We start from the raw sequence: 15,403 nt of genomic DNA, 5'->3' as shown, positions 1-15,403 counted from the left end.
AGGGAAGCACCGGGGTGGGGGTAGGGGGGGGACACACGACACACCAGGAGAAGCAGGCGGAGAGCCTCGCCCGGGGAGCCACGCCCGCACTGAGGCCAAGCGGCGGCGGAGCCGCGGCCGCGGCCCCGGCCGCTGCGGGACGGCTCCGCTGCCCGGTCAGCACCGCCGGGCCGGTGGAGGTGCGGCGGGGTTCCACCGCGGGGAGAGAGGACAAAAGCATAATTAAAAAAAAAATAATAATTACAATAAAAAAAATATATATAAGGGGAAAACAAACGGCAAAGAAGCGCCCCGGGGGCAGGGCAGCGGCTCGCCGCTCCGTCTCCGCGCTGCGCGGACCGGCTCGGCCGGGGGCGGCGGGGCCGGCAGCACCGGGCGCCGCGACAGCTCCGCGCCGCCGCCGCCGCCAATCGCCGCCGCCGGCACCGCCCACTTCCCGCCGCCATTGGCCGGCTCGGCCGCCACTCAGGTCCCGGCGGCGGCGGCGGCGGCGGCGGCGGCGGGGATGCCGATGCCGGCGGGCGCGGAGCCGCCGCGGCGCGGAGCCGCCGCCCGGCCCGGGCACGGCGGGGCAGGGGCGGGCGGGACGGGGGCGAGGAGCCCACGGGCCCCTCAGCGGCCGCCCGGGCGCCGCCCGCCGCCGCCGCCGCCGCCGCCGCCGCCGCGGCCGTAGGTTTCCCCCGCCTCCCGGGGGCACACGGCGCACCGGTATGAAGCGGTGCCGGTCGGACGAGCTACGGCAGCCCGAGGAGGACCCCGGAGCCGCGGGGGAGCCGCCCGGTCCCGCCGCCATGGAGGCCAAGCCCGGGGAGGCGGCAGCGGCGGCGGCGGCGGCGACGGCGGCGACGGCGGCCCCGGAGGCGGGAGCTGTCCCGCCGCCGCGCAGCAAGCCCCCCGACCTAAAGGTGAGCCGCGGTGGCACCGGCCGGCGGGTACCGGTGGGACGAGCATCCCGGTGGGGTCAGCGGAGGGGTGAGGACCCCCCCCTTAGGGTCAACGGTGGGGTTACCAACCGGGCGAGCACCCGACGGCGTTACCGGTGGGGTTACCGGTGGGGGTGAGCAGCCAGCGGGGTTACCGGTGGGATGTACGCCTCGGCGGGGTACCACCGTCCCCACACCGCGGTCCCGGCTCTGCTACAGGTGTGACCTTGGGGGGATGTGGGATGGCCCCGGGATGAGGATGCTCCTGGGATGGGGATGATCCCGCGGTGGGGATGATCCCATGGTGGGGATGGTCCCGGGGTGGGGATGATCCGGCGGTGGGGATGGTCCCGGGGTGGGGATGGTCCCGGGGTGGGGATAGTCCTGCGATGAAGATGCTCCTGCGAGGAGGATGTTCCTGGGATGGGGATGCTCCCAGGATGAAGAGGTCCCAAGTTGGGATGCTCCCAGATTAGGGATGCTCCAGCACTGGGAATGTCCCCAGAGGAGGGTCTGCCCCTGGGGTGCAGGTGCCCCCACAGTGGGCCACCTCCCAGGGTCGAGATGCCTCGTGGGAGGCTTGGACAAGCACGCAAGGGGCTGGGCACCGCCGAGGCCGTGGCCCTGCTGCAGCCTGGCCACCAAAAGCCGCGATAATAATAGGACGGCGGTGGGAGGAACCTGGTGACACCACGCGCCCTTGGCAAAAGGGACTGCGGGCACGAGGGTCACACCCCGGAGCAGGTCTGGAGCGGATTTCCATCACCCAAGCAGGCTTTTTTTGGGGGGTAACAGGGCTGTCCCCCTGCAGAGGGGCTGAGCAGACCCTGGTAAATAATGGCCGGAGTCACCCCAGTGCTGAGCGTGGGGAGATGTGCGGGGAATCGCCAGCCGCACTGATAGGATTAGTGCTGCGGCAGCCGGGAAGTGACGGTGTATAAATGGCCCCGAGGCTGCTCCTCCTGTGCCTTTGGGCTGTGTCCGGTTAGTGAGGAAAACAAGTTACGCGGCACTGCAGCGCTGCGGGAGGGAAGGGAGCCGGTCTCCGGTGGCAGGGTGCAGGCAGGGATGCAGGCAGGCAGGATGAGCTGGTCCCGGGTGGAATTGGGCAGAAATTTCCCGTGGGTTTGAAAGCGGAGCAGCTCTGAGTCCTGGCTCTTCAACAGGGTCCCGCTGGTGTGGATGCGGTGGGGTTTTATGTTGCAGAGTTTAATTCCCTGCGTGTAACTTTGGTGTCTTCAGGCGCTGCAGCGCGTTGCGGCCGTGGGCAGAGTGCGCTCGTGGCGGCACTGTCACAGGTGATGTGGCAGTCGTGCCGTGGTGGTACGGAGGTGCCGCTTCCACTCTTCGGTTTCAAAAAGACCTGGACTATAGTGGAAAATGTCCCTGGTGACCCAGGGGCAGCCAGGACGGAGACCTTTGTTGGGGAGCACCCCAGTCTGTCGCTTGGCCTAGGTCTTACTGGCACGATCAAGGTCATGCGGGAGCTGGGAAGCACAGCCAGGACTGCCAGGCTGCTGCCGTGCCTGCATGCATCCCTTCCAGAAAGGCAGCCAGGAAATAAAAACCCCCGTTCCCATAGGAGAACTCGGCTGCTTTAAGCACGAGAAGCCCCGTGGTTGCGGGACGCACCTTGCTGCGGCTCGCGGTGCCTTTTCCTCGAGGTCTGAGCAGCAGCTCCTGCTCCTGAGGCCGTTTTGGCTTTGCCAATGTGATGTACAGCTGCTGCTGCTTTCCTAAAAACAGCTGGAGGGGAGACCCCCGTGCCAGGGGAAGGCACATCCGTGGGGATGTGGTGCTCAGGGCCACGCAAGGCTTGGTGGGGTGGGACACCCTTACCTCGAGGAGGCTCGCCTTGGCTTGGCCAAGGTGGTGTTTCTCATCCTCCTCATCCCCCAGCCTCTCTCCATCCCACCCGGGGCCCTTTTCGCCTGCACAGTGAGTCAGAAAGAGGTGGGAGCGTGGGGCAAGAGGAGCCGCAGCTTACGACGGGGATGGCCACCAGGCCAAGCATTCCTCGGTCGGCACGTCCAGCTCTGAGCTGGAGCTCAGCCTGGTCTGGAGCTCAGCCTGGTCTGGAGCTCAGCCTAGTCTGCAGCCCGGTCCAGCTCACAGCAACAGCAGCGGCCAAACACTCATTGATTTTATCGATGCGAGTATGATACCCTAATGCAGGTTTGCTTCACGATGCTCACCTTTAACGCATTTGTAGCTCAGCAATTAATTGCCCGCATGGAGCGAATCCTCAAACTTGCTTCGCCAGGCAGAACACATGAAAAACTGCGTCTCGGTGCTGCCCACAGGTTCCGCAGCAGAGCTGGGCGCTCTGCCTGGCCCCGCCACAGACACCACCGATTCAGCCACTTCGTCTCCTGTTGCTACAATTAGTGGCATCATTAATATAATCTTAAACTCTTCCTGCCCCAAACCCCCTCTGGAGCTGCACTGCATTCCCCATGGTGGGGTGGGTTCAACCGAGCTGGTCCTTGGCCCCTCTGCTGTCCCCAGGCTGGCATGGTGCCACACACCAAGACCCACACGTTCATCTCCCCGGGGACAGTGAACAGGCATCAGATGTAAACTTTTGTTTGCTGCCAGCCGAAGATGGATTTGAGTTGGCAACCTGGAAACAACAGGCTGCCTTGTGTCATCTCCATCCCCTAACCCCGGCAGATCTGCGGCAGCTCTCCATTCCCCAGCCCTGACTCCAGCACCTTTGCCGAGAGCGAGGGCTCCATTAGGGGAAAAGAGAAAAAAAAATAAGTTCTGGCAAGAAGCAAAGCAGATGCATGACACATAGTTCTGCTCAAAAATATGTTGGGTGGCAGGGATTTCTGTGCTCTGCAGCAGAGTGACTGGATCCGTACAAAACACTGCAGAAGGAGCCATCAGCCTCTTGTGGCTGCTGGGGTGTCCGGGGCATCCCACCGCCAAGGCATTCACTGCTTGGTCCCACTCCCACTTTCCCTGAGCATCTCAGAGCTAGCTGAGTGTTTTCCCTGGCTCTCTGGCTCTCTCTCTGTTCCCAAATGGGCCGATCTGGCCAAGGGCTGAAAGTTGAAGCCTGACAATTTCCATCTCCCGTTTCACGATCTTGGTCTTCATGGCTCCCACCTTTCTCTCCTTTGAACCTGAAAGCCAAGATCAGCAGGAGTCCAGAGGCACTGGCCTAAGCTTTTCCCTCTTCCCAGGGCCTGATCCAAACCCCACATCCATGGACAAAAAGCTTCCCGGAGCTGGGGAGCCTCTCCTGGGGATGAGGAAGATGAAGGACAAGGGGACGTCCCACCACGGGACCTTCAGTCCCCAGCACAGGTCCTGCCCTGAGCAATGGGGTTGGGACAGGGGTGGCTGGAGGGGCCAGAGTGAAGCATTAACCTCCCGTAGCAGGTCAAACCCACTCAGCTAGTTTAATTTTTTGAAAGGTCCCTCGCTACGAGGGGATGGGTCTGGGGGTGGAGAACCCCTGGTGCGGTTCAGAGGCCCCCTCACGGCAGCGCCCGTGCAGGCTGCTCTCTGCAGGGAGGATGCGGAGGACGACTCCTCTCCGTAAAGGTCGCCAGCCCCTATTCTAAACCCTCAGGTACATTTATATTTAATCCCTCGCACGAACAATTTTCCAGGCATATTTTGGTCTTGAAAGGACACCGCCAAGGTGAGACGGCTCCCCTGTGGTTAGTGGGATGGAGCTGTCGTCAAGCAGCTCGAGCAGGAGCAGCACGGTCCCTGGAGCGGCCGCATCCATCATCTCCCCGGGGCATCGCTCATCAAAAGCTCTCGGGCTGCTGGCAGGGACCCCAGCGGGTCCCCACTCTCACTGCTGCGGAGCTGCACGCTGGGACCCCCCCAGCCCCCCCCAGGGAGAGGAGAGCATCCTCCCGGGCAGGGTGTAGCCAGGAGGACAGAGTATTTCTCCAGGGTTTGTGCCAGGCACGACGGAGGGGCGAGAGCCGAGGCCGGGGTGAGCTGCCCTCCCGGGACCTGTGTGATGCTTCCCAGCAGACACAAGCTCATGTTGGCGTGGGCTGCTCGGCTGAGGCCAACCGCTCCGTGCCCAATTGCCTACGGTCCCAGTCGTCCCCCCCCGCCCCAGATCTGACCCCCCCCAGGGTCCCCATCCTTGCTTCCCACTGAATTGCAGCACTCGGCATCCCCGCAGGCAGTTCAGGAGAGACAGAGGTGACAGCCGTGGAAGAAGCGGTCGTGGGCTGCCACTCGCTGTTTTACTCCCCCGGCAGCACATCTGGCTCCTCTCAGCACCGGCAGCAGAGATCTTGCCCTGCAAATGCCACCCACCGACGCGGGGAGCTCGCGGGGGTCCGCAGCCCCCCCAGCTGGAGCCACACCTGGGCAGTCGGCGCCAGCCCCGCCAGATGTTATTCCGGAGAGAGTTTAGGGAACTGCGTGTCACTATAGCGTTTTGGTAGTGCATTAAACAACATGACTAACGTTTGTCACATGTTTGTTCTCTCATCCTGTCCCCGGGAGGAGAAGCGTGTGTGGGGGAGTGCTTTATTTTCCATTTGAGAACATCTATACGTTTTCCTTGGCGTTTGTGGCAGCGGGAGAAGCGGCAGAACGGGGGCTCGGGATGCTGGTGTGAGATAAAGCTGCGAGGGGCAACTAGGCTGGCTGCCGCCCTGGGGGGACAAATCTGCCCCCGGCCCCCAGCCTGGCTGCTGGCAATGGGGTGCTGGGTGGTGGTAGGACCCCCTTGCTGGGGACCCGTGGGAGGATCAGCCGGAGAAAGCAGCAGGAGGACTAGAAACCCTGTTGCGGGGGTGAGCAGGACCTCCCAGGGTCCTGCGGCTGTTTGCGGGGCTGCGAGCTGCTCGGTGGCGTGGCCTTCCCTGTCTCTGCCCGCTGCGGGAATGGCTCCCCCCATGCCTTAAAATCTGGAGTGCTGTGGGATAGGATGGGATGGGACGGGATGGGATGGGATGGGATATGATGGGACAGTCTTCCGCTGTGTCTGTGCAATGCCTCCAAAGGGCTCCAGAGTCTTGGCTGGAGTCTCTGGGCAGGCCAGGGATATAAATAATTAATAATAATAATTGAGCAGGATTTCACAGCACGTGGCTGTGCTATAAGGTCATGGCAACGAGATCCCCTCCTTACACGTCTGAAAGCCGAGTAAGAGGTTTGGATGTCGGGGCAGAGCTGAAAAACCATTTAGTGAGAAACTGGGAGGTTTGAGGCTGCGTGGCCGTTTGGCAGCGGCAGGAACACCAGCCCTGGAGAGCCCGGCACAGCCGGAGCAGGTGGGGGGGATGCGCATCCCTGCCACGGCGGGCAAGGGCAGCACCTGGCTCTCCCATGGGACGTTGCCTAAGAGCAGCGTCCCAGTCAAAACAGTCATCCAAGTCACTGTTTTCCTGCAAGATATGTTGGTTTGGGTTAAAATGGGTTTTTTCAGCTCTTGGCCAGGTGTGGCTTGTCCCCGTGGTGTCCCCACAAGGCTGGGACTCTGCTCTCGGTGCAGGCAGGGCAGTGGGATGGGTACAAGGGTGGGTCGTGCAGACCTCTCCTGGCTTCTTACGTTTTCGCGATTAGTTTCCATCAGTGGATAAACATGTAAGAAGGAGGCAGAGAGTGCAACCGTGATCAGCCCAGAGCTGTGCTCAGCCAAACCGTGCGCCGAACTGATCCGCTTACGGGGGACGTGAAGCAGGAGCCGGTCCTTTGAAGTCCACAGAAACAAGTCCCTGCTGCCGAGCAAGAGACACTGGCTGCATTAATGAAAGAGACAAAAGAAATAAAGATATTTTTGTATTAATCTTAGTGTTTTACAGCTGTCTACACTGAGAAATTAATCTCTGTATCCATTGCATCGGTTATTAAGCAATGGCTGTTCCAAAATAGCCCGTGCAGACACTCTGTTCTGAGCCACGAGTAGTTTCGTGCCAGAAAAATGCCTCTGCTTTGGAAGTACAGTAATATCCCAGAGTAACATAAGAAAACAGAGTTTTTATATCAACAAATTCTCTGCAATAGGCATTGCAGAATGGCTTGTTCGTGGTGACCACTCCTGACGACTCTCTAATGTCGGCAAGCCTTTCTCTTGACAAGCTGTCGATCCGGCGGGGTTCAAGCCCGGAACAGCAGGGCTGGGATTCCTCTTTTTGCTCCCCTCCCCCCTTTTCCCATGCAGATTCCTCACTGTCCCACCGGGAGCCCTACCTGCAGAGCCCAGGGAAGGTTCTTTCAGGAAAACTTGGAAAGGGCCTGGGGAGAGTTTCTTTTAAAAGGTGAATTTCTATCAGATCGAGCTGTTGGGCCAAGAACCCCCTGAGGACAGCTGGCTTCCACCTTCAGGCTGGTGCTGGAAAAACATCCTCTCCTTTATCGCCAGCTTCACTTTTATTTTGTTTTCATTATCCTCAAGGGAGGGAGTTGGTCGTTTCTTTTCACTTGGACCTTCTGAAGGGCTAACTGTGCATCCAAGGGTATGCCATACCCTTGATGGTAGAAATCTGTGGGTTTATAGTTATTACCTATCTAATGCTGTCTCTGTTTCCATAGAGACCCTATGAATAGAATAAAATTTAAATCACTATTTCCTGAAGTAGCAATTTGGCACTGTAGATTTATTATATATTTCCTAGGAAAAACCAAAAGGATAGAAATTTTCATTATGAATGGATAACAGAAGGATTAAAGGGTTTGCCTACAGTGTTTAGTGACACGGGATTCTAATTGCTGATTCCTTGTCAATATTACAGGTGTGATGAGAATTAGGCCCTTGTGGATTTGGACCTTGTGACTTTAATGTCTGGGATTTTTAGGAGTCGTCCTTTCTGTATGGCCATGAAATCCTCCACAGTCTGCAGCTCCAGGAGGTCGTGTCTCAAACATCACTGCTTTTCTAAAAGCTGGGGCTTTTGCCAAGTGTCTGCCGGGGCTATAAGTAGCTCCCAGTTCCGTGCCTGCTTCAACGCTGGTTTTCAAGCATGAGTTAATGGCAGCACCGCAGTTACGGGAACCAGCATCCTTGGGGAGAATCCCAGCCGCGGTAAATCAGTGGCAAAATGCCCCTGAACGTCAGCAGGGTCAGGACTGGCGTCCTCAAAGGTAGAGTGCTCAGTTTAACTCCAAAATCGAGACAGAGAGCAACAGGGCAGGCTCGTACCTTGCGATCTGCTGGGGTCCCGGTAGCTGAGGCTTCTTCAGGAGGCGAGAGGATCTTTCGATGTCCCAAGATCATTTACTGGCTGCCTGGGAGCCGTGATGGACCAGAGATCTGCTGAGCCCTTTGCAGATGGTGGAAGTTGCTGCCCACGCCGCTGCCCCTGTTCAACCACGCGCAGGGGACTGCGGAGGGCACCCAGCCAAAATCTCTCATGGATGCAAATCTGGGCGTTCCAGTGACTGCGGGGAAACCGCTCCAGGCTGACCCGGCTGTAATCAAGAGCACGATCTGTTCCACCATCCATATTGCATGACTTCGCCGTGGCTAGCGTCCACCCCGATTCCCAGGAGCCGTCACGAGAAAAGCCGTGTGCTCTGTGGGAACATGAGTCTCAGCCCCCTGGGAAAGAAAGACCCGGGGGTACCCAGGGGAGCGGCGTGCCCCCATCTCCTGCTGGAAACCGGTTGCTGCCCAGTGGGGACTGGATTTGGTGGCACTGGGCCACGAGCTGCAGTTTCACCCCCATAAGAGAGGCCAGCCTGGTCCGTCCTGCTCTCGGAGGCCATGGAAAATCCCCCAGGGAAAAGCCCTCCCCGGTCCTTCCCAGAGCACATTTTGGAGAGCAGGTGGCTCTTGGCAGTGCGTCGGTGGCCGAGGCTTCAGGTCCGGGAGTAACCCTGGCTTTTCGAGCTAGGGAAAAGGCTGCTCCATCCCCGCTGCCCGCAGGATCGGGGTCTCTGTGCAGCACGTGGCGTTGGCTGCAGCAGGCACCCTCCTCCCTCCATTGCTGTGAAGGGTCTTTCTGCTCCTCTTGCTACTTTTAGGGGTAGCCAGCGCTCATCGGAGACCTCCCTCTGGCGTGGGGAATGCTGTTGGAGCTGCATACCTGAGCCGTCCCGAGCCACCGTGCTCAGTCCTGCATGCCATCAAATGGCCACTAATGTTTAATGCTTTTCCACAGGTATAAAGCGCAGTGCTGGCAGCAGGGCTTGTTCCCTTTTGCAGATCCCTTTGGGCTGCTGTGGGGTCCCCAGAGCACTCCAGAAGCTCTTTAAGCCCTCGAGATTCATGTTTCGGTTCGGTGCTAGCGCAGGCACCGTCCATCAGAGCTGCGTGCGCTGAAGTGGGGCGATGCCATCCCTTCCTGAGAGTAACAGGGATTGTTTTCTCTCCTCTCCTGCAGAAAATCCAGCAGCTGTCCGAAGGTTCCATGTTCGGCCATGGCCTGAAGCACCTTTTCCATAGCCGCCGGCGATCGCGAGAGCGGGAGCACCAGAACTCGCAGGACTCACTGCCGCCGCACTACGGCATGTCCGACCACGACTCCCCCGACGAGAAGGAGCGGTCCCCGGAGATGCACCGCGTCTCCTACGCCATGTCCCTGCACGACCTCCCGGCGCGTCCCACCGCCTTCAACCGGGTGCTGCAGCAGATCCGCTCTCGCCCCTCCATCAAGCGCGGCACCAGCCTGCACAGCGGCAGCCGGCGGGCCAAAAGCAGCTCGCTGGAGCCCCAGAAAGGGAGCCCCCACCTCGTCCGCAAGGCCCCCCAGGACAGCAGCCTCACCGCCATCCTGCATCAGCACCAGGGCCGCCCCAGGTCCTCCTCCACCACCGACACTGCCATCCTTCTGGCCGAGAGCGGGGCCGTCTACCTGCTCACCGAGGACACCGAGTGCCTGGCCGATAAGGTAGACCTGCGCCGTGGGGCCATCTCTGGGTGGCTGGGGGGCACGAGACCATGCCGGGGGGGTTGGTACCGGACTGGGTGCGGAGCACCCCAAAACGCTGTCGGGAGGAGACCGTCCCTCAGGGCAGCACTGGTGGCACTGGGTGTGCGGGACGGTGGATGGCAGCCCCTGCCCGGGAGCGAGCCGGGTCCGGAGGCTGCTGGTGTTCATGCTGCTCTAGTGGGGACGTGAGGCAGGGACATGCCCCAGTCCGATTCCCAGAGTGGGATTTGCAGGAGAAAGAAAGGGACTTGGCAAGAGCTCTGTGCCAGTGGGGTGGGATGCCCGGCGCGGGGTCGGAGGGGATCCCGGGTAGCCCAGAGCCGGGCGTCTACAAGGGTTCGGCCAGGCGGCTGCAAATTGGTCCTGTCTAAAGTGATTTTTAAAACACTCTGTGCAGAGCTAATAGAGTGGATGGTATTTCCATCTAGCGTTTAGTCCCGTTAATTATGAAACAGCTGAGGTTCGCACAGCGGCACGGCACACTGAGGACACGGTGCGAGTGGTGAGAGGTGCTCCGGGTGCTGGTGGGATTCTCTGTGTCGGCTTCGCTTCTTGGTCTTTGGGGCTCGGGGGGGGGGGTTGGGGATCACGCTCCTAAAACTAGTCTCTGCAGCCCTGAGGGCTAGATGCATTCTCTTTGTTGTTTTTTCTTAATTTACTGGAAAATGCCAGCAGTGAATTGACAAAATGGTAGGGTTTGGGGTGGGGAAATGGCCAGGCAGGCTCCAGCACCCCGCGGGGGCTCTTGGCTGGGTGGCTGGGTGTTTTTTACGGGAATAGCTGTGTAATAGGGTGGCAGTGGCTGGGCAGAGCTGCCAGGGTGGGATAGCAGTGGGGGTGTCAGGTCCCTGCGCTCCCCCCAAGCAGTGGGACCCAGCGGGCGCAGGGGCTGGGGACGATGCTTCCCATGCGCCCTCCCCGCCAGCCACTCCTCTCTCCTTGGCACCGAGTCTCCGAGAGGGAAATCTGACCTGGAGACTTCTGGTGCCCTCTGAGCTAATGGAAAAAGAATCAACCAGATACTTTTTCTTTCTGTTTTCGCTCAGCGGTTTCAGCGCCGAGCTGCAGCTGACGCTCGCAGCTTGCAGCGGGTGCCAGCGCTGCTCCCCTGGCACAGCCGTGCGGGGACGAGGCCACCGCCGGGATGTGGGAATCTGGTCCCAGAGGATAAACACATCATTAAATCAGCAGCTTTGCAAGAAGCGGCTGCCCAGGTCCTCCTCTCCCCACTTTACTCTGTGCAAATCAGAGCACCCCGACCCTTCCCTGGCAGTCCCCGCTCCTCCCCGCTGGCACGCTGCACCCAGGCCAAGTGCCTGAGCAGGGCCAGGAGCCATTCAAATTGTTAATTTAAGCATCTGCAGCTAAAATTCCTTCCGTGTGACCCGTGGCATGGGCCTTGCAAGGAGCCTGATACTGCTGAGCCCTCTGGGGTTACGGCTGAAGCTTCGAGCCAAGGCAGTTTGCACCGGGACAGAAGCACCCGGAGGGAGGCAAGAGCAGAGCGGGTCCGTGCCCGCTCACAGAGCAGCACAAAGAGTGCAGAAAGGGGATGAATAATTAACTGCATATGACACAAAGAGTAATAAGAAGAGAGGCGATAGTGGGGCCTTTGTGAGGCAGTGGAAAAATAACCTATTTGGAGAAAGAAGAGCTATGTGATATTCTCATGCCGTATTATTTTTCCATAGCCCTCACGAAACCCAGCCTCCTGCCCGCAGCAAACCGGCTCCTCTTCCGCGGGGACGGCTGGTGCTGCCGTGCCCTGGGCACGGCTCTGCCAGACCCGGGGCTTTGGGCCAGCAATCGCTACACATCGCCTCTGCCTTTTCCTGCCGGGGTCAGACACCTCCTCCCCATTTCACCCTCAGTTTGGAAGCCGCCGCCCCAGGGGTGCGCAAAGCTCCTGTGAAAGAGCCATTTTTGCCCCAGAAATTTCATGCTGCATTTTCCATCCGTTGCATAAGGGCCTGAGCGCACGCTGGATTAATCCCTCGTGGGATCGCTCAGCCTCAACAAGCACTTTTTGAACCGCTATTGATTTTTTTTTTTCCCCTTTTTTTTTTTTTCTTAATTAGGTTCCTGCAGTTTTCCCTTCCCTACCTTCACCTCTACCGGTTCCTCGCCCTGCGGTCCCCACCGGCACTGGGCCACCCTCTGCCCTGCCAGGGCCAGGCACACACGGTTCCTCCCCCCCTGCACCCCATAAGTCCCCCGAAGACGCAGCCACTGGGGGACTGTGGCAGCAGGGACCAGACGGGGTGGCTGGAGGAGGCGAGTGGGACTATGGCACAGTCTGGGCATTTGGCACCGGTTCCAGCTGGGGCTCGCGGTGTAACCAGAGAGATGCCTCGTGTGCCCGCACGCTGCCCGCACGTGCAGCTGCCCTGTGCCCCCAGCATCGCCAAGCAGTAACCCCCACCTGGGGCTGGGGGTGGCCAGCAAAGGGCTGTCACCTGTGCCACACGCTGGGGACAAAGTTTTGCTTTACAGGGTGATGCCCACCTGAAGCACATGCGTTCGTGGCTTCCCCTCCCCAGCCCTCCACACCGCGCTCTGCCCACCTTGTGCATGCAAAGAGCAGCTCCCGCTGAGGGTGGGATGACTCGGATGTCCCCCGCCTCCCACCGGCAATTGCACACGGATTGGGACTAAGGTTTTGTATGTTGACTCTGCTCCAAGAACCGCAGCTGGCTGGTGTGTGCCCATGGGGCGCACGCTCTTTGGTTTGCAGTAATATGGATCTCTGCTCGCCGGTGAGCTGGGGGAGCCACTTCTCCAGGGCTGCGAGTACCAACAACAGCCAGGAGCACCGCTGCATTTCAAGCAGCCACTCTCCCATATGTCCCATCACGCGTGGCTCGCTTAGCCAAAGCGAGGTGGCATATTTGGGGTGTACATCGGTGTCGGTATGTCCGAGGGAGCACGTGGCCGGTGTCGGCGTTTCGTACAAGGACGTGCCGGCTTGCGGACCCGACGGCACGTGTGACGGCGGTGGTGGCAGCGGCACGGTCGGGGCAGGGGGAGGCTGCGGGCAGGGACCGCGCGTGGCCATGGGAGCTGGAGAGCTTTCTCCTTATCTCAACTAATCTCCTCCTGGTGACCCGCCAGCGCTTTGTGGGAGAGAGGTGGGCAGATGGGCATTACCGACCGCGACGGCCACCGAGGCCCCGGCACCAGCGGCTGTGGGGTCTCCCCGCAGACCCCGATCCCCCGTGGCGGTGGGGTCAACCGAGCACCGGTGCTGGCTGGGCAGAGCGTCCCGGGGGGGACCCCGTCCCCGTTGGGGCGGCCGGACCCGGATCGGGGCGGCCGTGGGGTTTTGTGCCTGGTGCTGCCGGGAAGCTGCGCGGACGCCTGCGAGGATTGCGGGATGGTCCACGTCCAGGTGAGCCCCTGCGTTAGGTCGGGGCCATGGGGGCCCCCCCGGGTCGTGTGTGTGTGTCCCCCCCCCGGTAACCCACACCGAGCAGAGGATGGAACCCGTGTCACCGGGCTGGACGCGGGGCCGGTGGCCGTTAGAGGGCAGCGTTACCGCACCGGCCTGCACGGGTGTCTGTCCGTCCGTCCGTCCGTCTGTCCGTCTGTGCGCACCCCCAGCCGGCTTCTCCCCGACAGCCTTGAGGGATCCGCTCACAAGTGTCACGAGTGCCAAGTGCTCAGCCCCGACCGGCAGCGCAGCTCGGACCCGCGGAGCATCCCCCTCCCCAACGAGGGGTGCGAGGGACCGGACCCCCGGCCGGGCTCCCTGCCCGTCTGTCCTCGGTGTCCCTCGGCAAGCGACAGCACCAGCTGCCACCTCTGCCTGTGGCCCCCCCCCGTGCCCCTCTCGCAGCCGCCTTGGCCTCCCGGAACGGCTGTGAGACACAGGGGAGGAATGGGGGGGAACAGGGGGGCTTCGTGCCACGTCTCAGCTTAGGGCTCGCGGGCCAAGCCGGCCGCTGAGCGGCTGCATCGTGCTTATTTATGGGCTCGTAGCCCAAGTGTGCCGTTTCCCTGCTCCCGTCTCCTCCCTCCGGTCCCTTGCCGCCTGCCCGGTCTCTGCTGGAGGTGGTCCGCAGCGTCCTGGGGCTCTGTCTTGCAGGGGGGGACCCATCCTTATAGCCCCCCTCCCCACCGTCCCGCTGCCTCAAGGGCATCAGCCCTCCAAACACAGGGCACGATTCATCCCGCTAAATTTAGATGCTCGCCGGGTCAGTGGCTATATCAGGGCGAGACGGATTATAGTCAGTGGCGAGAAACCGGCGGGTTCTGAACATCCACCCCGGGGGCGGCTGTGGCCCATGGGCATGGAGGGACCCGGGCGAGAGGTGGCCAGGAGGCTGCGGGACAGCTCAGCCCTCGCCCCAGCGGCTCAGGGTCATCAGGCAAAGTTCATCTCCCCTGTCCAGGCACTTGCTTTCTGGTTTCAGCGTGTCCAGCTCAGCCCTGGCTCCCTCCGGCCCCGCTGGCATCCGACCGCCTTCGGTTTCAGGGCGGGGACGTGATTTTTCGCCTCCTACGGCTCCGGTTACCCAGAACTGGTCTCAGTTGACAACTGGGACGGGGACAGGGATGGGGACTCTGCGCGGCCCAGACGGGACCCCCCAGGGCCAGCACGGCCCGTCAGGGTGCTGAGCAGCCCCAGCCCGGCTCCAGCTCGGAGGGGAGATCCCCCAGGGCCGGGGACTTGCCGGTAGGAATCCGGGTTTGTTCCATGGCACTTCTTGAGTATCCTTTCTCCCTGCGGTGGTGAGGACGCGGTGGTGGTGAGGGAGGTCGGCCGGGCGCGCTGGGGTGGCTCGGATGGTGGGATGCTGGTAAGTGCTTTTTTGCCCCTAACCCTCACTTTCAATGGGAATTTTGTGGCGCTGGGGCCAGCGATCCTAAAACCAGAAGCTTGAAGCTGAGCTCCTGAGCAGGTAGCCTGCTCTCTGGAGGTGCTGAGCACCTAATGATCCCCGAGGAGCTGGCAGGAGCTAAGGGGATGCACGACCTTCGAGTCTCACTGCTTTGGTTGCTCTTCCCACATGTCTAACCCGGGTAGGGGTTTTCCCTCACTCCCTGCCTTGATTTCCCCAGCTGGGAACCAGGGCCAACATTTCCATGCACTGGGTGAAGTCTCTTGCATCTCTTTAGGAGGATTTGCTGACAGAGGCAAAGTACATCCTCCCCTCCCACCCAAATTCCGGGCGAGTTCTCGTTTAAAGTCCCAGAGGAAGGAGCTAAAATAGGCCAGCGGTGACTGCAAAAGTGAATAGGAGGAAAGATGGTGTAAAGCTGCCCTGCCTGCAGCCTCACGGCCCCATAGCTGGGCATCCCCTTGGCATCCGAGCAGGGTCCCGAGTGGGTACCGGTGTGCAGGGACCCCACACGTGCCAAGGGTTTTCAGGGGGAACTGCTGGCCTCGGCTGCAAACTGAGCCCCCGCCGAGCTTCACAAAACTGGAGGTATGAGAGTACTCACGTCCAGGTCGGCTCCCACCTCTCTACTTCCACCTCCCCGTGTGTCACAGGGGAATGAGAGTCTGTGAGCAAAGCGGGGGGGGGGGGGGGGAACTCTTTCTCTCACTCCCCTTGGGATGGTGCTTCGAGGAGCACTTTGGGAAAAGCAGATAATAGCTCTGAAGACAAAGATACC

General features: G+C 60.7%; 1 protein-coding gene across 3 annotated transcripts in view; it reads left to right on the top strand.

Moving 5' to 3' along the window:
* Positions 1 to 574: 574 nt before the first annotated feature.
* The window catches only part of TMCC2 (transmembrane and coiled-coil domain family 2), a 29,120-nt gene continuing 14,291 nt past the window's right edge, over positions 575 to 15,403 (top strand). The window contains exons 1-2 of one of the 3 annotated variants that reach the window (XM_049832817.1): positions 575 to 905; positions 9,236 to 9,742. In XM_049832817.1, coding sequence (XP_049688774.1) covers positions 711 to 905; positions 9,236 to 9,742 — 702 coding nt within the window. In that variant the 5' untranslated portion in view covers positions 575 to 710. Of the gene's footprint in view, positions 906 to 9,235; positions 9,743 to 12,821; positions 13,173 to 13,883; positions 14,584 to 15,403 lie in introns of those variants that run through there. The other 2 variants (XM_049832818.1, XM_049832822.1) reach the window with 2 other exon arrangements.

Source organism: Accipiter gentilis, chromosome 29 (assembly GCF_929443795.1).
Source record: "Accipiter gentilis chromosome 29, bAccGen1.1, whole genome shotgun sequence".
Taxonomy (NCBI): Eukaryota; Metazoa; Chordata; class Aves; order Accipitriformes; family Accipitridae; genus Astur; species Astur gentilis.
This window is presented reverse-complemented; position numbering and strand designations above follow the sequence as displayed.